The 23,272-nt window shown below is 39.9% G+C and overlaps 1 protein-coding gene and 1 long non-coding RNA gene across 2 annotated transcripts in view; one reads left to right on the top strand and one right to left on the bottom strand.

Annotated features, from left to right (window-relative positions):
* LOC118351958 (uncharacterized) overlaps positions 1-9,257 on the bottom strand; it is a 31,663-nt gene extending 22,406 nt beyond the window's left edge. Inside the window, exon 1 of the long non-coding RNA XR_004808256.2 lies at positions 8,824-9,257. This is a non-coding gene — a long non-coding RNA (uncharacterized LOC118351958). The remainder of the gene's footprint in view (positions 1-8,823) is intronic.
* On the top strand, positions 1,591-22,368 carry SLC10A2 (solute carrier family 10 member 2). The gene is made up of 6 exons (XM_025441183.3): positions 1,591-2,173; positions 9,303-9,421; positions 13,693-13,781; positions 14,880-15,055; positions 17,360-17,517; positions 20,061-22,368. Exons 1-6 carry the CDS (start codon positions 1,797-1,799, stop codon positions 20,186-20,188), a joined length of 1,047 nt encoding a protein of 348 aa, XP_025296968.1. The 5' UTR covers positions 1,591-1,796; the 3' UTR covers positions 20,189-22,368.
* The last annotated feature ends 904 nt before the right edge of the window (positions 22,369-23,272 follow it).

Below are 23,272 nucleotides of genomic sequence, written 5' to 3'. Positions count from 1 at the left end.
AGAGGCAGTGTGAAGCCCACCAGCTGAAGAGGGGCACTCCTGGAATAGAAGCTGCACCCACGAAGAGTGTGAACCATTGTCGACCCTTAGGGACATTGCTCAATGTTTTCCCAGCAGCTCAATCCCAGGTTAAAGAGACAGCACCCCTAGGACCCCAGTAGCTGGGACATCTGACACAACCGACTTCTTTGCTTGGTGCTCACAGCTCATGTTGACTCAAGTTATGAAAAAGGCAATTCCCCATATTGACTTGCTCTGTAAATGCTATTCTCAGTTGTAACCAGAAAACTCAATTTCCACCAGCTTTGGTGCCACGGTTGCCACCCTGATGTAGGTATTCTACGGTCTTGATACGCATAATGTGGTCCCCTAGATCGGCATCGGCACTGCCAACTCTGAGTTCGTCAGAAATGCAAACATCCTGGGGTCCACCCTAGACTTCCAGAATCAGAATCTGCGTAATAACAAGACCCTTAGAGGATTCACGTGTTTTAAGAAGTTCTGTTCTAAGGTTCTTCTAATTTTCACCAAGCCAGACTAAGTTTCAGGGGGTCCAGTTACCAGCTGGGTGACTAAATAAAGACCCTCAAGTCTTCATCTGTAAAATGGGGATGCTCATCCTACTTAATTTAACATGATTAAATTAAACAAATCAGGAATAATTGTCCTATAAAATGAGAATCCTGATCAAAATGCTCAATTTTATTCTTATGCTGCATCTTGACTCAGTAATTGGATTACAGACTCCTGAGAACAGGAACAATCTCTCTTCTACCTTTTTTCTTTTATCCTCCTAACACACCACGTACAGTGTCCTGCCTATAATAAGGTTGACTATTTGATGTTTACAAAACTCAACCTCTCTTGAAACCTCCAGGCACCACCCCCACCACAAATAAAAAATCTGATTTCAATTCCTGACTCCAAGCACAGAGCTCCTGTCACTCTGACCTAATCCTCTGAGGTTCATCCCTCTAAATAATTGTATTGTCTCTATCGAAAAACAGCACTTTGTTACCATGACGACACACACATAATCGCTTGTGTAATTGTGGATGGCTCTCCTAAGCAGCCCCCTTCCCTCCAGACGACACAGGAAACAGTCTACCCTCCCGCATGTTATTCCCCCATAGGTTTGCCTCAGAACCCTACACAGTTTCTCAAATTTACATAACCTTTATGACCGCTAGAGACCAATAAGAGCAGACTGATTGACACAGTAGGAAGATGATTTGGGGGGAGGAAAACTAGAGGTCTGGGTCCCAGGTCAGAGCCTGACACTATTTTGCAATCTAACATGGCACAAGACACCCGACTTTTCAGGACCCAATCCCCCCCCTATTCAAAGAGAGGTGAGTGAACAACGTGCTTTTCTACAGCTTACCTCTCTGATGTTCTATCATTTACTGACTTGTTTTTTAAGTGTCACTTAACTGAAATTATTTAACAAACCTTCGCAGCATTAAACATTAACACAGATCTTTTTATATGGCACGGTTCATTATCATGCCAATAAATGATTAATTACAATTCTCTGACTGAGCCAATAATTTGGCAGTACTTTTATGATTCATAATTTGTGTGTGTTGTAATGTCACCTCTGAAAACTGACAAACTAGCATTTACTGTTTTTTATTGCCTCTCTGAGGTGGCTTTTGAAAGAGACACCAAGTGACACATGGTTAAGAAGGGTTTAAAAGTTTGACGTGGTTGGATTAGGCATTATTTATCTCCTGAGGAGCAGAAGATCGGCACTTTTGTGGACTTCTGTGACTATTTGAGCAACAAATCCAGCAATGAATAATTCAACGGGCTGTTCGGCCAATGCCACAGTTTGCAATGGTGCGTCCTGTGTGGTAGCTCAGAATAACTTCAATGACATCCTCAGTGTGGTACTGAGTACTGTCTTAACCATCCTCCTGGCTATGGTGATGTTTTCCATGGGATGCAATGTGGAAATCAAGAAATTCCTAGGACACATAAAGCGGCCATGGGGCATATGCGTTGGCTTCCTCTGTCAATTTGGAATCATGCCCCTCACGGGATTCATCCTTTCAGTGGCCTTTGACATCCTCCCTCTCCAAGCCGTAGTGGTACTCATCATGGGATGCTGTCCTGGAGGAACTGCCTCCAACATCTTGGCCTACTGGGTAGATGGCGACATGGACTTGAGGTAAGATATCTAAGCCTCTGCACACTGCAATCACATTGAATGAATCTTTTCAGAAGCCTATGTCACTGTGATGTCCATCTGATCTGCCACTGATCTAGGCTACAGCTGAAGAGTTAAACAGAAGAAAATAAATGCTTTCACTCACAACTGCTTAGCTATTGGAATTTGGGGGTTATATTTTGTATTTTTGTTTTTTAATCTAACTCAGCTAACAGGGAGTTGACTAATCACTGCTTATCTTTGGGGAAAGATTCGAAGTTTTTCAAAAAAGAAATTCTAAAAAAAAAGAAAGAAAGAAAGAAAGAAAGAAAGAAAGAAAGAAAGAAAGAAAGAAAGAAGAAGAAGAAAGAAAGAAAGAAAGAAAGAAAGAAAGAAAGAAAGAAAGAAAGAAAGAAAGAAAGAAAGAAAGAAAGAAAGAAAAAAAGGAAGGAAGGAAGGAAGGAAGGAAGGAAGGAAGGAAGGAAGGAAGGAAGGAAGGAAGGAAAGAAGGAAGGAAATTCTTTCTGACCCACAAATGTACCTGAGGAAGTTTTCCTCGTTGGTATCAGCAACAAAACAAAGCAAACCTTTCTTTGTGGTGATGAGAAGCTCTATGAGCAATCATGAAATCAAAATGTTCATTTAACAGTAGAATCTGTGCTGAGATGATGGTCAGCTCTACAAATACAGCTAGATCTTTGAACAAGCTTTTTCCTGGTATAAAGCCTTAGGAAGAATTTGTGTATTTACTTCACTTCTACTGGCATTAAAAGAAAAAAAAAAAAAAAAACCTGCAACAGCTTTTTTTAAATTATGCTTACCTTACTATAAAATAAACAGAAATGGTTTCTCTGCTTCCCACAGAGTAATCTAAATTGTAATGTTTGCCCAATTCATCCCATGCCAGTCTGAACTAGCAGTGGGAAAAAAAAAAACTGATAGAAATAAGATGACGCATTAATGCGATGAGACTGAGAATTTTAATGCTTTAAGTTGAATAGAAAAATGTCTTTGTCCATACCTTACAATTCCTCATTTCCCGGGAAAGGTATGCATTTCTGCAAAGCAGCCAGGTGTTAATGTAACATATGCTTATTAAACACTGTACACAAAAAAATAAAAAATAAAAAAAAATAAACACTGTACAGTAGGCAATCAGCTCTGTTAATCACCAGCTTAACAGAAGAGCGAAGCTTAAGATATAGAAATGTAACCACTGCAAAATGTAAAATTGTACTCCATGTTGATCCAGTGCCTACTGAGCAACTGGGAGCCTTCCATCTCATCTCAGCTGGTGCTGATCTTCACAAAGCTTTAGAAAAGCCATACAGACTATGCGTCTGCACTTCACATAGTTTTCACTTAAGGAAATACCATATCCTCCTTGAAATAGATTTTTTTTCCTAAGGAAGGCTTGTAAGGAATGCAGGATGGCAAGTATTGCTCAGGTTTAGTTAATCTGTGAACCACCATATAGCAAAAGGTTCTTTTAGGTTTCAACTTAGTTTGATATGGACATAAGCACACAGAGGTGACAATTCCCAAAGCCAGTACCCTCTAAACTGTGGAGAGGGGCCTGAATTAAATATGGGACTTTGATGTCCGCTGAAGAGCTTTTACCTAATATTTGTAACTTTTCAGCAAAATGGAGGTCTTATGCCTCAACATAATGCCATGTATAATCATTTTGTAAGATGGAAAAATATGCATGATGCTGGGTTATTTGGCTGTTGAAACAGATTTCATTCCGCAAGCTAAAACTGGAGGGACCCAAACTAAAAGCTCCAACTTACACTTCTCTGTGGTTTTAAGGAAATCTTGTTTGTCTTGAAACAGATGATTATGTAATCCTATCTACCTCATATAACAATTCCTGTAAAAAAAATAAAATATTAAAAAATAAGAACCAGAGTAGAATTTGAAACCCTGGTAGAAAACAGCCAGCTGAATCACTGTATATGAATTGTTCAGCAAGTCAAAAGAATCCCTAAATGGGACATATGGCATTGAAATTTTTAATTTTCAATCTAAAAAGTGTGTACTCCACAGATCCCTTTTGTCTTGCAATAACAAAATAACACCAACAGCTCTGGTCCAGCAGTGATGCTAGCAATTCCACCTATCCAGAACTCAAATAAGACCCAGTAGAAGACTACACACCCCAAATACATCCTGCTTAATCTCATAAATGTTCCTTACACAGGACCTTCTTATTCTCCTAATCCTAGAGTTCTATTATGCAATTTCCCAGCACGAAGGATAAGACATAAGAAGTGGGGTAGGGAATGAGGCACTAGAGGGGCAGGCCTGTGTCCCACAGCAGCAAGTGGCCCAGAAAGCCTGACCTCAAGAGAGAAAACCAAAAATGCCTGCAAAGCAAAGAAGGCAACTCACAAGACACAGCAGCCTCTGTATCATCACTTAATCTACAGCCAAACAGCTCTTTAAACACAATGACCCAGAAGACATGGCTGTATTTTGGCAGAGCGAGTAATAATGTTTATCATAATGCTCATAATCATTGAAAGGAGCTAAATTCTGCTACTATATAAGATGATGACATTATGCATTGCATATGTTAAAGGAAAAACTGTTCAAATTTTTCTCTAAAGCAAATTTAGGGATTATCACCTCAGCTGTTGGGAAATAGTTCTCCAACACATTCTATTCTTCTGGAGTCAATTCTGTCCTCTAAGAACTTTACCTTCTCCACTTCCACTGGAACTCCAGCAATGGCAGCCAAGATATGATCATTTATACCAACAGTATCTGTACTGGTTACTAGTTGCTTGAACGGCTACCACACAATGCAAGTAAAACTACTCCGTCTACATTGACTTTCTTGGATGCGGTTTCTGGGAGAAAAAAATAAATAATTTCCCCCCAAGGACCCTGTCCCCTCCTCACCCCCACTCCTATCCCTCACCCACCACATTATTCCCCCCTCATACCCTTGTGTCCTCCTCCCCCCCTCATCCCCGATTTCCCTCACCCCTTCATTTCCCCCTAGGTTACCTCATCACTCCTCACCCCTACCATTTCTTCTGAACCTGGGAAGCATTGCATTTTGCAATCTCTAGTGGAAAAAAAAAAAAAAAAAAACAATAGCAGACAATTATCCTTAACAAAATTATGGACCTTGCTCATTGAAATACAGCAAGAGATATTTCAACTCCTTCTCAGACCATTCTAGCCTAGAAAATTGTTGCACGAATTTGATTAGTGTACAGGTGTTTCCTCCTGCTCTAGCTATGCGGTGGGCATCCTATGCACAAATGTTTCTGGGAGAAATGAAGGTGACACCTTCAGGTAAATCTGGTGACAGGACCCATAGTTCAAGGGACAAAAGAGATGTCTGCTTCTTTTGTGACTGCTATATTCCCAGAGATCCTCCAGTTTCAAAACCTCGTTTCTTAGCAGTGGCCTCAGCCATGCAAGGACTTTTCCTTCTCATTTTCCTTTCCTTGACTTCTTTGGGAAATCCCTGCTCATGCATCCTTTCCTCCACTTCTCTCAGTTCCTTCACTAAATCTATTAGCTGCATTCCCTGTAACTATTTTCTAGTGCTAATAGTTTCTAGATTTTCCTTCCACATCCTTTATTTTCTGGCTAAATATTGTTGCATTTTTCATCTTCCAGATAAGTTTTCTTGTTTTTTTTTAGCTGTTCAAGATCCCAAACCTCTGGCTTATGACAAATTCAAAGCAGTCTCTCCCATTTAAACCACATAAACGTCCAGCTCCTCTCTACTCTAAGAACTAATCTAACAGTATTGGACTTTTTCTGTTTTTTCTTCTAAGTAACCAAACTTTGTTTCTCTATTTATTTTTATTTTACTAGCTAGTATTGAGTTGGCACTATTATGAGCCATACTCAGTACAAGTATTCCACATAATTCTAAGAGAATTCCAAGATAATCCTCTTGAGGCCAGTACTATTATTTTCTGCATTTGACAGATGATAAAATTAAGGCTCAAAACCTTTACCAAAGTCACAGAGGTGGTACATGTCAGAGTCAGAATTTGAATCCAGACCCATCCACTTATCCCTATCCAGACTCTTATTCTTTGTTCAACATTGTATCTATTGCTTATCACATCCCCAATTTCTAGCAACACCTGTATACACTTTGTTTGATCCTTTGAATTTGGTGTTTCACTTCTAACATGATAAAAGTCTGTGCATTCCTCATCACCGACTTCACCAAATTCCTTAACATTTACTGAATTCTCACTTATTGTTTTTATTTCTAAAAGGAAAAAAAGAAAACAGTTATCCCCAGTGATTAATAGAGCTAATGCCAAAAATTAAAGACAGGAGATTTTTGCTTTTCTTACATATTTCCTCATCTCAATATAAATTCATGATAGTATTTCTATCATTGACATCTATATGTTTCTTATAAAATTTCAGATTTCATTCATGTAAAATGATTTTTTTCTTTTGCTAATCTGTTCTCCTACATTGCTCCCCAAAATTATGACTTGTGAATTTTTTAAATATTTTATTTATTTATTCATGAGAGACACAGGCAGAGGGAGAAGAGGGCTCCCTGCAGGGAGTCTTATGCAGGACTCATCCCAGGACCCTGGGATCACAACCTGAGCCAAAGGCAGACACTTAACACTGAGCCACCCAGGTTCCCCTACCTTTGAAATGTTTTTCATCTCATTTTGAGTGTTTCGATATTGTTCTCATATGAGTTCAAATGGCACCAACTTCTGGCCACCTATTCTCTTGTATCTCTGCAGTGCCTCATGGTCAGAATGGCTTGCTAAAGCTAGACCATTCCCTTCTCCAACTGCTGATTTGTCCTTCTTCATGGTCTTCTGGAAACCGTTCTTGCCAAACCCAAAACCATGATGCAACTTCATAAATTGCCTTAGCGATAACTCAAAATTGATTCGCAAAGATGTTTGAAAGAAAAAACAAAGACAGAAACAGACTTCCTTCTAAACATAGTTCTCATAGTTTAAAACAAAAAAACTCTTGGCCTTCTGTTGGCTATACGATCCAGGTAGTGAGCACCACTCCCTTTGTGCACCCCCTCCTGTTCTCTCCACTCTGGAAAGTACATCAGACATACTAGAATAAAAGTAATTTCATTATGGTGCTAACTAATCCATTCTAATTTATTTTTTAAGTAAAAGATAAAAAAGAGAATGTCAAAGGAAGGGTATTTACAAAGTAAATAGAGTTTACAAAGTCCCGTATTTTTATTATAAGTAGGACTCCTTATGAAAAGTATTATTCTGGTTTAGGATTCTTCCTTAACATCTCTTTTTTGTATCTAAATTAAGTTAACCTGTCACCATAATAGATGGAACTTCTTGAAAACGTTTTATATACATCTCTAGCATTGGTTGGTGTTATACTATTTTAGCTCCACCAGACAAGTATTTTTTTTTCCTAAAATCTTTAAACACATTTTAAGTGAGGTCATCTCCAGTTTTTAAAAAATGATTATTAAGGAAGTTAAGCCCCCTGATAAATATTGCCAGTTTTTGCCAAAACTGTGCTTAGTTAGATACATTAAAACAAAATTCCTCACCTCCAGCTGTTTTCCTTAGAATTGTGTAGTGTGGTTGTTGGTTTTTGTTAGGGGCGGCGGGGTGAGGGAGGGGGGCACAGATAATGTAATTTCACTTTTTCCTTCAAGTTCACATCTAATACCTTTAAGAAATTATTACTCTGATAGTCTCCATGATACAACTTTCTGGAAAAAGAACTTTCAGAAAAATTTCTCCAGTTTCCTGATTCTGTATTTTGCCAGAACACAACACAACACAACACAACACACACACACACACACACACACACACATAAAGGCAGGCACACACACTATGGCTGGATGGCTAATACAGTAACTGACTTTTAATAAGAGCCTTGCATTATTCTAAGTACTGGACTCGTTGGGTCATTAGTCCTCACAGTCTATGAGGTGGGGACGATCTTATCTTCATTTCACAGATAAGGAAGCTGGCAAAGGGAAATCAAGTAAATTACCTGAAGACTGTAGTACTTATGTAGTAAGTGGCCACACCTGCTTCCAGCCCGGGCAGTGTCTGCCTTCAACATCTGGCCCAGACATTTAACAGCTCGGCTCCCCAGGAGGAGAATGTGCCTCTGTGTATAGGGCCCTTTGATGGGACCAGGAAGACCCACTACCCAAAAACCTCTCTTCCATCCACTGTCACATCGTTGAAAATAGCACCATTCCGTATAAATTCCTCCATATCAAAAGCCAAAGATACCCAGCCAGATTTGCTCACTAAAATACAGATGCTCTCAGGAGGAATGGTACAAAACCCTGGTTCTTCTGAACACACATTTGGTAAAATTTCTTAGTGGAAATAGAATCCAGGCCTCCCCTGCCTGCTTACATGTCTTCTTTCATTTTTTTTTTAATTTTTTTTATTTATTTATGATAGTCACACAGAGAGAGAGAGAGAGAGAGAGAGAGAGAGAGAGAGACAGGCAGAGGGAGAAGCAGGCTCCATGCACCGGGAGCCTGACGTGGGATTCGATCCCGGGTCTCCAGGATCGCGCCCTGGGCCAAAGGCAGGCGCCAAACCGCTGCGCCACCCAGGGATCCCATTCTTTCATTTTTTTTAAGTCAGTTTCCTATTTATTTTCTCAAGCCATAGGCATTGGGGCAATAATCTGTTTACCTTGGAAAAAGACACTGAGGCTCCCTCTCTTGGACATGTGTTCTCCTCCAAGGTCCCAGGGAGGCCTGTCTCATCTCAGTACAGACAGATGCCGCAAAGCTCCTAAAGTTGTGGCTGGTGTAGAGGCGTTTGCTCTTCTCTGATTGGAGGTCCAAAGGGTGGCGTGTCCAAGCACCTTGTAACTTTTTAAATAATGAATTGAAGCAGTTATTAACTATCTTCTTTGATCCTCGAGAACCAAGGGGGAGGGAGGAATGACCCAAGACAAAGTAGAAAAACAAATCCGGATCTCAGCATTTTGCTCAAGGCTGGGACCTGTACAAAGATGGGCACGTGTTTGTGTCCTTCCATCAGCCTAGATGCTGCTGCTGTTGCTGGAGCATCTTTTGTGGGACTTCCTAATCACAAATTGCACCATGAAGCAAGCTTTCCCCCTAGAAAGCCCAGCTGGACGAATCAACCTGCCCATTTCCTTTCAGCATCAGCATGACTACATGCTCCACGCTGCTCGCCCTGGGAATGATGCCGCTGTGCCTCTTTATCTATACCAAAATGTGGGTCGACTCTGGGACGATCGTCATTCCCTTTGATAACATAGGTAAGTCATCCCCCTGCAAGATTTCTGGATATCCCCCTCCTATTCTCTGTTCATCGTCAGGCCAGGCTCAGTCCTAGCTAGTATTTACCTCTGGCACCAGCAGCAGCGTTGACCAATCCGGATTTCATTACAAGTCACACCTGCATTTGAATACGGGTTGGTAGAACCTAAATCCCAAACCTTGATCCCAAGGGAAAACCTGCTTTTCCTCCATTGAAATCAGCAGAGAGCGGGGCTGACTTAAGGCACAGCCATCTGGACCTGAGGAAGCCAAGATTGCTGGGCCACAGGGTGCTCTGTCCTTTCTGTAAACCACAGGACAATTAGTTTATGGGAATAGGAGTTTGCTCCCAGATACTCAGATTGAAGAAATAGAGAAAAACCATTTTTCCACTAATGATTTAACATTAGGGCACCTCATAAGCAATCATGAGTGTGACCCTGGGAAACTACCAGATAAAACATAGTGTAGATAACACCCGACTGTGAGCCACATCTTGGTTTAGAAGTTGATTGCCTGGCACAGTCTGTATACTATGCCCCAGAAGTCAGATCTGCTAGTCATGACTCTGTCTCCACTCGTTTTGCTCCCAGATGTTCACACCCACCCCAAAGGGACTGTGTTTCTGTTTCTGGGACAACAGATGACAGTAGAAAATTAAGTTGTTTGTATAACATGGAATCACGGCCAAGACAACACGGTTCCTGGCCTTCCCAAACCAGGCATTTCCCACAGAACCGTAATCACAAAGGATGAGATACAGGTGAGACGGCACATATCGCCAGGTACATGGCATGCTGCATAGTCTTTATTCAGCTGACTTTATTCAGGGCTACCTCAGGAGGTATGGGTGTCCACTGAAGGGAGCATAGCGTAAGCAAAGCTAGATGGCGACTCAGAAGGATATTTGTAAAGGAATTCTTGTTGGCATGGGAAGCTGGACTGGCTATATCTAAAGTCCCTTCCATCTCTACGAAAGATGCTTCCCTGTGATACTAACAAGACTGAGGTCTATACAACTGAATTAGAACAAACACTAATCTGGGACAATCTGTATTGACACACCTTACTCAGTATGGGATTTCTCCACACTAGGTCCTTCTACTGATCTGAGGAAGTCTCTCATATCAGATATAATCTCCTGTGAATAAGTTTTAAGGTGACCCTACAGAATCAATCACCTGCTACGCCTCAGGCTCCTTAACTCTCAGTCTGCCCCCTTGGAGGGCACCTTCTTTCAAGCTAAACAATGTAGACTGCTTGAGTAGTGTGCACTGTAGGTCTCTCAAAGAACCTGTCTGTTGAGTAAGGAGTTTAAGTCTGTATTACTTAGTGTTTTAAAAAATAATTTAAGCTTTAAAATATTCTCCTCTAGATGTTCATTCCTGCCTGGAAAACACTCCATGGCCTCATTGAATAATTCTAACTATACCATGAATGACTTAGAGCACATCCTAATAATAAGTTTTTTAAAAAAGAGAACATGAGAAAGAGTAATTAGCAAATGAGTGGCAGCCAAGATCAGGGCAAAAAGGAAAATAGAAAAAAAAAAAAGAGAGGGCAGCCCCGGTGGCTCAGCAGTTTAGCGCCACCTTCAGCTCAGGGTGTGATCCTAGAGACTGGGTATAGAGCCCTAAGTAAGGCTCCCTGTATGGAGACTGCTTCTCTCTCTCTCTCTCTCTCTCTCTCTCTTTTGGTGTGTGTTTCTAATAAATAAACTAAAAATCTATTAAAAAAAAGAAAAAAGAAGAGGAAAATACTTTTGAAAATGTTTAATGAGTTTGAAAAACAAGCTATTAACTCTGCTTCATCACCATTTTGCCCAGGCTTTTTTTCCACCCTAACCTTCTTACTATTGGCTCTTCCTAGTCCTTTAAGAAAACAACCTAATTACTTCACAGGTTGTTCTCACTACTTTTTAGATGAGGAAGCAAAGGCCTGGGTGACTAATTTGTCCTGGATGAGCAGTGAGCTGGAAGTGCCCTCTGGTCTGTGCATCCTCTCCGTGGGCAGGGCTGCAAGCCTAGGCTCCCCACGATGCCTGCCAAACTCTGCAGGGGCCACCTCTGGCTGAGCCCTTCCCATGGGGATGTAGGGGTGGAGGAGGGTGGCCGCAAGGCTGGGGCAGCTGAAAACAGCTGCAGCAGATTGCTGCCCCAACCCCCGCCCTGACTCTGCCATCTGTTTAAGGGTGTCTAGCACCATAAACTGTGCACCTGCTTCATCACCTAATTCCCATGGCAGCAGCATGAGCTAGATGCAACTCTACCCACCTCACAAATGGGGAAACCAGAGCACAGAGGAGCTGGACAGTTTGCATCCTCCCCACAGTCTGTAAGGTTCCACTCTGAGTCCATCTGGCCCCACACCACCCTGTGACTGTCCACCTCTCACTTTTATCCACCCTTCTTTCCTCCCATACCTGCTCTGTGAACTCTATTAAAGGCCGATTTAGGGTTCACATGGTGTAACTGCAAGCAGATGATTTCCCATCTGACTGGACAGGCATTTGACACGGGAGTGGGCAGGGAGTGGGGCAAGGGTCAGAGGCACATCAGGAAATCAAGAAGAGGGAAAACAGCCCTGAGAAGGAAAGAGAATCTTTACCCCCACTGAAGAGTCAAGAGTCCTACCCCCCCACCTCTCCAGGTGGGAGCCACACACTCTGAGTGCGAAGAAGGGCAAAGAGTATTGATGGGTTTCTTTTTTTTTTTTTTCCCTCTGGTCAACTTCTGACTCTGGAAAAACTGTCTCTGGCCTCATCTGGGTGAGAAAGGAAACACAATTTGGGCAGGTGGTCCTGCCTGCATGCTTATCCTGCAGCCTTGAGCTGCCAGGAAGAGATAAAGACTCATTGGGAGGAGCCCAAACCTGGTGAGGCAGGGTCTCTCCTTTCATGGAGCCAACACATTAAATATATATACATTACCAAAAACCTAACCACACTGACATTCCAAGCCCAGTATTTGCACTTAGATTGAAGCTACCACACTACAATCAATTCATATCAAGAAGGTTTTAATTTAAAGCCTACAGACTTTACACAATTTAGGGAGTAGTCTGGACACCCGGGGGAGGAAGTCTCCTCCCAAAGTAGCAGGATGTAAGGCTACCCAGAGGAGATTTTTCTGGGGGCTCTTACCAGCACATCTATCAACGACTCTTCCATATCCTGTGTTCCACCATTTTCTCCCCACCCTGTCCTTCCCCCCTCCGCCCCAACCTCCCGCCTGCCCTTTTTTTTCCTGCTATAGGTATTCCTGGCCATTACTTAATCCCTTTGAGTAATTTCTGAGAAAAAATAACTGCTGACCTTTATATTGTCAGGAGGACCAGAAGACTACAAAGAAATTATGTTTTCATCGCTGTTGTGATCATTTTAAATTCATATTTACAGCCCTGGAATCTAGAATCCATTCTCCAGTCCTCATTGAATCTACTCCAACACTAAGCAAAAACCACTCTCAAAATCTCATTATTCAATTCCACTTTCCCCTACTGCTTTAAAAGGATATTTGAAAAAGAAACAGCCCATGAGAAGTTCGAAGCTGTTGGTACTATATTATATAAAAGCAGTGATTGGACCAATGAGTGTTAAGTAACATGGAGAAACAAACCACATGTCATGGGAACAGCAGTAAATTTAACACAGGGAAATTGAAGTATGACTCTTTTATCTGGCTGGGTGAGCACGTTCCTGCAAAGAATTATAATTACTTGAGAGGTCGCCAAATATATTATCTCACAGAAAATTTAAAGCCTGCTTTTTCAACCTCTTCTCTCACCTCTCTGCTATAGATTTGAATAACCGAGCTCGGTCTGAGCCAGAAGTCATTGGCCCATAAAGTGCCTGGAGAATTTTGAACTTTTTGTTTTATTTCTGCTACTGTGAAGTTAACAGGCAGATGTAAAATATCTGGGTAAAACATACACACAAACTTTAAGAAGGTATTTTTCCTAGGACATAAAAACCCAAAGATCAAAGAAGCCAAGATTCTGACAAATTGAAACGAAGAGTGTCAATATAAAGAACTCTAAAAAGGATTTATATCTTCCATATTATCAGTGCTCTGCCAGTAATATTAAATTATTTGCTGGAGTGGGTGAAGGAGGAGAGTTTTGTTGTTGTTTCGCTTGTGTCTGTTTTGTGTGCTCAAGAAGGGAGACCCACCTACTACCTAAGCCTCTTCCAGGCTGCTTACTCTTTTGTCTTCGTCTTTCCTGTACTATGTGTATTCTGCTGATCAAATCCCTCTTCTGTCATTTTTAGGTACATCTTTGGTGGCTCTTGTTGTTCCGGTTTCCATTGGAATGTTAGTTAATCACAAATGGCCCCAGAAAGCCAAGATCATACTCAAGGTCAGTGTCCCATGCCATAGGTTGCTAAGTCAAATGCTCCACAGTGTGAGTTGCAATAATAGATCTCTCCAGCCACTAAATTTATTTTCTTATCATATTATAAACCTCCATCTGAGGAGACTTCAAGTGTTAGATATGCCATCCACTTTTCTACAATGCCACCTACAAGGCCACCCTTCCTGGCCCCACCTACAGGGAAGAATTCTATCCCCACTTTGAGATATCAAACTCAAACACCACCTCCTGCTTTTACCCTACCCTGCACTCCCATGGCACGTGGCTCTGATCTCTGTTCTGTGGGTTGGTGTTATAAAATAGACCTAGGTAGCTGTTTTTGAAAACATGTTTCTTTATCTCTGAATCCATATGGCCAGTCCAGTACCTGGCAACTGGTAGATATTAGTACCCATTAATAATTAGTAATCATGCATTCCCCTTCACCAGCTGTATTTGAGCCAGGTGAGATGGATACAGATAAAAGTGGTATAGATAAAACACACAGATGATGTAAATACCCAGACATTAATACAGATAAAGATATAGATATAGAGGTACATATACCCCACTGATCAGAAGACAAAATAAGCTAGGTGGTTTTTCTTTGTTCCTTTGGATCCCCCCTCCAAAAAAAAAAAAAAAGTTATAATCTCCAAATTTTTTTAGTGTGAAATGGAGAAAACAGTAATAACAGTGGTTTTGTTTTCATATGCTTTTTTAGCTTTTGTAGAATTTTATATCCCCTTTCTCATTACCATTATAACAAAAAGTGTCTGGGGCAAGATTTTATCCTCAATTACAGATGAAGAAACCAGGACTAAGAGAAGTTGTGTGACTTACCAAAGGAACGAGAGCAGGAGGAATTGAATCTGGAGCTCTTGTTGACTGGGCTTTCTTCCTCTCCAACAGGATAATTTGCAAGCTAGAACATCTTCTTCAGGCTAATGGAGCTCAGACTTTGAAGGTTCTGTTATTTTTTAAAAATGAGAACATGGGACAAGCACCAGAGTTTCTGGTGGGCTCACCACAGTCATCAGGAAAGGAAAACCCAGAGTGGTGACTTTGCTATCAAAGTTAAGTCAACTTGTATCTTCCCTCCAGGTTGGGTCCATCACGGGGGCAATCCTTATTGTGCTCATAGCTGTCGTCGGAGGAATTCTATACCAGAGTGCCTGGATCATCGCTCCCAAACTGTGGATCATAGGAACACTATTTCCTTTGGCTGGATACTCTCTAGGGTTTTTACTGGCTAGAATATCTGGTCAGTCCTGGCACAGGTATGGTGTTTTGATAAATCAGACTGGGAAGTTTCTTCTTGTAACAGCTGTCGTATGCATTTGTTATGGGCTGCTGTAGGGGAGGACCCCAGATAATGTGGCTTAAACAACAGAATCTGTTGTCTTACAGTTCTGGAGGTTAGAAGTCCAAACATCAGCATGTCAGCAGAATGGTTCCTTCTGAGGGATGTGAAGGGAGTTTGCCCCTTGGCTTGAAGATGGCTGTCATCACATTGTCTTTTTTCTATGAATGTCTCTGTGTCCAAATTTCCCCATATTATTTTCAATCATATTGGATGGGGGCCTACCCTAATCACTTTATCTTAACTAACTATATCTGTGATGACCCTATTTCCAAATAAGATCACATTCTGAGGTCCTGGGGGTTAGGACTTCGGCAGATGCATTTGGGAAGACACAATTCAACCCCTAACAGTTGTAAATACTGATAACAAACTCAAAATCTTTCACCTGTAATAACATTCACCCCATTTCTGAATATGTCATGATACAAACTCATTCATTCCTCAATTATACTAGTCCCCTAGGAAGAAAATATTGACTGCCTCTTTGTTGCTCAAATGCTTGGGGACCATTCCCCATACAATGTACATTGAGCTCTTCCAGTGTCTCACATTCTTAATCTCCAAGCAGAATAACTTCAACAAAAGCACTTAGGCTGGCCTTGTCACACACAGGGGCTCCTCCAGTCAGCAGTAGGATGAACTCACCATCCCAAAGTGCTGACATTAGAACTGGGTTCAGCAAATGTGAGTCTGGTACCGAGGAAAAACTTTTCCTCTCCTACCAGTGCATCTGAATCCATGGGCAGGTGTCAGAGTTGGAGCGTGTATGAGATTGGGAAAGAGATGAGCACCACTGGTTAGTGGGGAGTGTTACCTGTCCTCAGGCTGACCTGGCTTGCACTCTGACCTACCACCTCCGGACCTTGGGACCTCAGAACAGGCTTTCACTCTTCCTCTGACTTTTCTCATCTGTAGAATGGGGGCAGTAATACCTACCCGATAGATTTTTATCATGATTTAATCAGAAAAACAAAACCCACTTAAAAATAAAGGAACTCTAACAATATTCTATCTTGAGTGTTTTCTCAGCCCCTGCTCTATGCACTGCACTGTTACCAAGGGCATAATTGAAAAGAGTGAAATGAGCCCACTTTGAATTTATGGAACACTAATATAAATGATCCTACTCTTTTCATATCTGTATTTTTTATTTATATATACCTGCTTTAAACATATATGTATTGCTTAATATGCAATTTTATTTATATTAAATATATTACCTTTTTAATAAAGATTATAACATAATATAAATATTATCTTTATATATAAAGATATATATACATATACACACATACACATATATAAAGATACACACAGACATATAATATCTGTATAGATACATAAGGATATATTCCACTGCTCAGGAGGCAAAATAAGCTAGTAACTGTTCTTTGTTTCCCTGGACAAAAAAAAAAGTTATAAACTCTATTGTTTTTTTAATGTGAAAAGGAGAAAACAGTAACAACAGTGCTCTGTTTGCATATGCTTTTTTAACTTTGCAGAACTTTTATCTCTTTTCTCATTATCATAACAATCATAAAAGGTGACTAGGGAGGGTACCTGGGTAACTCAGTTAAGTATCCAACTCTTGGTTTTGTCTCAGGTCATGATTTCAAAGTCCTGGGATGGAACCCGAGTCAGGCTCCCTGCTCTGCTTGTCTCCCACTCTCTCTGCCCCTCTCCAATCTGGCTTTCACACTCTCTATCTCTCAAATGGATGGATAAATCTTTTTTTTTAAGGTGATTAGGCCAATATAGAATATTTATATAGTATATACAGCATATAATGACACATATTAAGAAGTTATATATCTATGTAGTATAAATAAAAGTTTATGTTGAATATATACATTAAAAGCAGATATAAATATATAGACATATATGTATCTGTTCTCATATCTGCTTTTTTTTTTTTTGAAAGAGAGCACACACGTGCACATGTGCAAGGGGAGGAGAAAGGGAGGGCAGAATGAGAGGAAGAGAGAGAATCTTAAGCAAGCTCCACAGCCAGCACAGAGCCCCATGAGGCTCAGTCTCATGACTATGAAATCATAACCTTTGAGCCAAAATCATGACTCTTGAGCCAAAATCAAGAGTCAGACGTTTAACCAACTGAACCACCCAGGCATCCCACATTATACCTGCTTTCAATGTTATACAATAACAAAGCAAAAAATAATGACAATAAAAGCATAAATCCTTGTAACATGTCTCACAGGTGCCGGACAGTTGCTTTGGAAACAGGGATGCAGAACACTCAGCTGTGCTCCACCATCGTGCAACTCTCTTTCACCCAGGAAGAGCTCAATGTTGTGTTTACCTTCCCACTCATCTACAGCATCTTCCAGCTTGCCTTTGCTGCAATATTCTTAGGAAGTATGGAATAATGCTAATCACATTGTCACTGATGACGTTCCTCTTTGAGAAATCATTGAGTTGCTAATATGACATTTTTTAAATAGCCTTTTTGTGGTGGTGAATTATAGAAATTAAATTAAATTTCCTTTATGTGATAGCAAAATAAATGGGTGGAAAAGGCCACCTGTAATGTAATCATGACTTCCCAACTGTAGATGAAAACATTGCAATTTTGTCAGAAGTTTTTAGTAAAGATTATTTATTTTTTTATATTTTATATGTTATATATTTACATATATTTTATATTTATGTATTTTATTTATTATTTTTAATGAAAAGTAATAGAGCTCGAGTCTCTCCACTAACGTTCTTTTTCTGAGTAATTGGGGAGGCATATTAACCTGCTAGGAACATTTTACTGTGTGCCTTTCTACATGCTTCCAGGAACCCCAATTGGTCATTTTTTTCCAAATCATCATCTTCATATGCTTTGTAAACATGGGACACTTATCTAAAAAAGAGGTATACAAGAGATATTTATCAGGCTAAGTCATGCTGGAAGACAGATTTTTGTGCATATGCATGTGCACATGTATTAAGTAACATCCATATAATTGGAACAGTTAAAACAAACATGTTCCTTATTTTAGGTATAAGGGATAGCTTGCCTGATTTTTAATTTTACTCCACTGTAGCATATGGCTGGGATCCTTAGCCCCTGCCACCTGCTGGCATTCACCTAGTTAAAGCTTTCCTTCATTTTGTTCTCCAAGGACTGATATGTTTAACCTTTATATTTAAACTCTATTTTTTTTCTAAATAAGAAGACTGGTGTCTTAAGCTTCATAGCTTTTTAAGGGAGGTTTTATAGTGAAGGTGAAAGACAAAAATAATGTGAGTGTTAAGTTATAGAATGCCCAGAGTCCACTGTTGTTTGGTCTGATTTTACTTTTTTACTCCGCTCCAATAGGTATTCCACTTGCCTATGGTCACTAATCCTTCTCTGCAGTCCTGTCTTGAACTCTCAAAGCAGAGTTTTTCAGAGAAAATAGACTGGTTGATAGAACACTTAAGTGAATTTACTAGTTGAATAACTAACTCAAAAGGGACTCATAGAAAAGCTGAAGGAATGATGGAAAGGCAGGAACTGGTATTGGTCATACCTTCCCACATTTTTATCAGTAGGAATAAAGATGAGGAAGTCATCTTTATTAATTACATGCATTGCCTTGGAACATATTTTGGTAAAAGGATTAGAGGTCTAAATTTGTTTTTTGGAACAAGGAAAATAAGGAAAGGAGGAATGGGAAGAGACAGAAGGAAGGAGAGAGCAAAGGACAGAAGGAAGGAGAAGCGAAGTAAGGAAGGGAGGGAGGAAGTGAGAGAAAGAAAGAAGGAAAGAAGAAAGAGAATAAACAATTTGGTTCAATAAAATAAGCAGCATGTGTTGGAGAAGTCCCAGATGAAAACAGTTTATAATAAAACTGTTGAGCTATTTTAATTAACCACAAGCTCAATTCAATAGATTCAATAGCTCAGTAGCTTCAGAATTAACATATCACTAAAAGCTCAGGGACCAACAAAGAGACGTGGATCTTGACATATTAAGATCTTTGAAGCAGGCCACTGTCTCTCTCAGTTGTGTATCATGACAGTTAACATTTCCTGTCCACTAACTATTCTTCCAGGGCCATACAAGTCACCTTACTATTTCATTTAATGTTCACAATCACCCTCTGAGATAGACAATATTACTATATCTATTTTAAGTGTGAGATTCCAATAAATAATACTTTCTCTTCCTCTGTTGACTTTGGAACCAGTTGAGAAGTAGAAGAAATATCAGATATTTAGATAACAAAATAGCATTCTTATTACAGATAGAGCTTAATTAGAAAATGTGGCTCAAAATTGTGACCAAATGGGCTTATTAAACCACCCCCTCCACTGCCCCATACATGTGCCCATATACACACACATGCACTGCTCACCTCCCCTCACCAGGGAGTCTTCCCAGGTGAGCTGACCTCAAAAATATGCTGAGAAGCCGCTGCCACCAGGGACTAGTAGCTTCCTAGAAGAGAGGAAGGCTGGTCACAGATCAGCCAAGGCTCCCACTTCGTGGGGAAGGAATGAGTGAAGTCAGGAGAGACGAAGTGTTATTCCAGCCCAGGTCTTCCCACAAAGAGCACTAGACCAGGGTCCTGGACACTGTGCCTTAGCATGTATCATATTTACTGAGTACCACAATAACTGGGACATGGTGGGCACAGAACAGGTGTCCACTACTGTTCTTGGTGAGCACAACCTGGTGGGGCTGATGCCTACAGATGTCATGTGAGCAAGTACCTACCCCCTGTGGTTGTGTGTCAGGTCTTCCTGAGATACAGCCATCCATGGGTGGCTATGGAATTCAAGAATGGGTTCTGCTTTCTCCAACTAGCGTGCAGCCTACAGAAAATGCAGGCTGATTTTGACTCATAGATTATAATCACTGTCCAAAGAAAGATTGCAGCTAATTGTTAGGAAACTTCACTAACCTCCTCTGTATTGCTTTCTAGTTTATGTGGCATACAAGAAATGTTATGAAAAAAACAATGCGGAATTTCCAGAGAGCAAAGACAACGAAACGGTCTCTGAGTCATCGCTCTATAAGGTGAATGAAGGATTTCAACCAGATGCAAAGTAGACACGAAGTGGAAAAAAAAGAAGAATTCTAAAGTACATGCTTCCATGATAAGATTTGTTTGTTTTGATGGGATATTTGGCAGGAAAAAGTTAAAGTGAAAATTTAAATTCCAATTGAATCCATATATTGGTTTTGGTACCAACTGACTGGTGGTCCAAATCCTTAATGTGACAAATATTTATATATATATATACATATTTATATATATATATACATATATATATACTGTCTTTGTTATATATATATACTGTCTTTGAAATATGCCCAAGAAATATCCTCAGGCCTCCTACTAAAACTGGCATCAGTAACATTGAGAACCTCATAACTCCTGAACTGGATTCTTACCCAGAATCTCATAACCCAGAGACGAGCACCTGACTTTTTTGTATCTTAACATAGATGCAATGAATTATTATTATTATTATTATTGTTATTATTATAAGTGACCAAGATTTTCTTCAGTATTTATGATTGTAAAAAATTGAAGTGAAAATCTTCCACTGACATATTAATTATTACTTTGAAATGTTGCAACCTATTTATTTATATAACTTTGTAGTGTAACATGGACAAATATCTGACTTCCTGTATTTGAAAAAAAAAAAAAAAAACAGCCTTCTTCAGTGACAGTCCAAAAGCAAAAATTAGAAAAAAGAGTTACTAAATAGAATTCAATCACCAAATTAGAATCAAGCCCATAACTCATCAGTGATATTTTATACATTGGTTGCTCTGCCTCAAGAGTCCAATGATGCCACTAGATGTTTTAGGAAAAGCAGAATTCTTTCCTATGGCTTGATTTTGGCAAAGAGCTCTTTAAGCTCTTCCTCGAGGGATTTCTTCAAGGTTTGCCTGCAGGAGGTAGGTCTGTTCAGTTCATGGGAAGGCCCCCATGGTAGGCATCATGGAGCAGGGAGAGGACAGGAGGCCCAAAACCTGCAGAAGTACTGGAAAAAGCGCCACTACTCTAGTGGGTGAGTTCAGTTCAATGGGAGAGCATGGGAAATGCAAAGAAAAACACAAATAATGAAGGCCCACTTGAAATGCATGATAAGAGTCAGTTAGATGTGCACAAGTGCATTATCAATAAAAAGAATTAAGTCAGGGAACCACAAGGGAAGTGAGCATTAAACAGTAGTTAAAGAAGAGGACATGCCCAGGGCCCAGAAGTAAGAAAGGTGTTGCCAGGTGAGTTCTCTGCATGCTATGAGTAGGTGTCACAAGAGGAAGCAGGGAAGATTTGATCAATGGCAGCAGAGTTTATTGTCAAGGGGGAGACAACTGGCCACATGCTAGATCTAATTTAATTCCTTTTCCTTCATTCTGCCACAACAGGGGGGCACATTCTTAACTCACTTCATAGTGGTTTAGTTCTGTTTTCCATTTGAGCAGTTTCCCTGCCTCATAGATTTTCTTTTGGATGCTTTGGCTCCAAAGGGCTTTTTGTATTCAGATGACATGAGTTCAGATCCTGTTGGGGCTCCTCAGCATTAAAAGAACATGAAGAGCAATTCATAGCTTTTAATGGAGTGTGAGGAATCTGTTTTTATTTTTATTTATTTTGGGAGGGGGGATCTGCTTTTAAAATTGTAACATTTACACCTTTTTATACAAGGTTCACATTTACGATTGAATAAATTTCCTATTTTTTTCTCATCATTACACAAATATATTAAAAGGAAATAAAGATTTTTATTAAAGGCCAGTAGGGGAGAGGTGGTACAAATTTTCCATTAGGGAGTTTCAAAGAACAGGCTTCCGGTGGTGCCAAAGGAAGACTTTGGGTTTGTCTGTTAAGTACTTCCTATGCTTTCCTCATCAAACAGACAACAGGCAGGTGCAGTAAAGCCATACTGTGAATTCCTATCTTCATTTCAACATACCCAGAGTCAAGGGCCCAGATGCCAGCAGCTGAAGCAAGCAGGCTTTTCCTCCCTATAGATCCAGATATGTGAGTCAAAACTTGGCTTTCTTACATAGTATAGTATCTTGTGAGTTGTGGTTTTTTTCCTAATGTGCTAGAGGGAAGAAAAATAGCTGAGCTTTGTAAAATGACAGCTCTCTATTTTTAAATGAGTTTGAAAAGCCGATTAAATTATGTATTTTATTGCCTCTGTGAATATCATATTAAATGAATATTTTATTTTAAAGCCTTGAATAAATGAAAATAATTTTTGTAATGTTTGGTCTATTCGAGTCTTTGTGACAACTGTCAAGATTTCTTTGCTGTTCAACTGTAGAGATATAAATAAGGTGGAGTTTCTCTAATATTAAATTGTTCTTTGAGTGGTGCCTGAAAGAAACTCTTAATTAAATACTCAAATAATTATGTCTCCCACTGATACAGATTGAGATTGTCCCCAAGCAAATCATACTGGGGGAGCATTAATCAAAGACTTAAAAACAGTGTGACAATGACAACTGATATAAAATAATAATAAAAATATTACATATACTTACAAATAAGACTACCATCACCTTTTATGAAAAATTTATAGAGTAATATATAAATATGAAAATGAATATATATTCATTTTGAATATATATATTTATATGTATAATATATAAATACATTTAGTGAGACACAGAGAAAGAGACTTCAATTATGGTGCCAGTGCATTAAAATCTCTCACCAAAGGATTGAAGAATTCTGGATATAAGCCCCATCTGACCCCTCAAAGACATCACTCTTTTGTCCCTCTAGGAAACTTGACTCTCTTCTAGCAGGAAGCAATTTATCTTTCTTGGGATATTTGACAACCCATTGCCTTTCAAGCATTTACCTCTTCAAAACCACATTGGTTTAGAACAAGAGTCTTCATACTATTTTATGGGTACTCCTGGGAGTTCATGAGATTGTCCAAGGAATATGCAGGCATGGACAGGGAATCAGTTTCCATTTCTTCAATTTCCATATGTACTCACTCAAAACTTCTGCTTGAGATGCCCCAGTGTTCCACATGAGCTGGGTTCTCCCTCCGCACCTCCCCTTTCCTGGAAGAGCTCTTCCCCTTGAAAACAAAAGCCTACTCTAGCCACCCCTAATCTACCTGTGGTGGATAGGCTCTGGGGGACAGAATTTTG

The sequence above is a fragment of the Canis lupus genome, chromosome 22, assembly GCF_003254725.2.
Source record: "Canis lupus dingo isolate Sandy chromosome 22, ASM325472v2, whole genome shotgun sequence".
Lineage (NCBI taxonomy): Eukaryota > Metazoa > Chordata > Mammalia > Carnivora > Canidae > Canis > Canis lupus.
The sequence above is the reverse complement of the archived record's forward strand: the minus strand, read 5'-3'. Positions and strand labels throughout refer to the sequence as shown.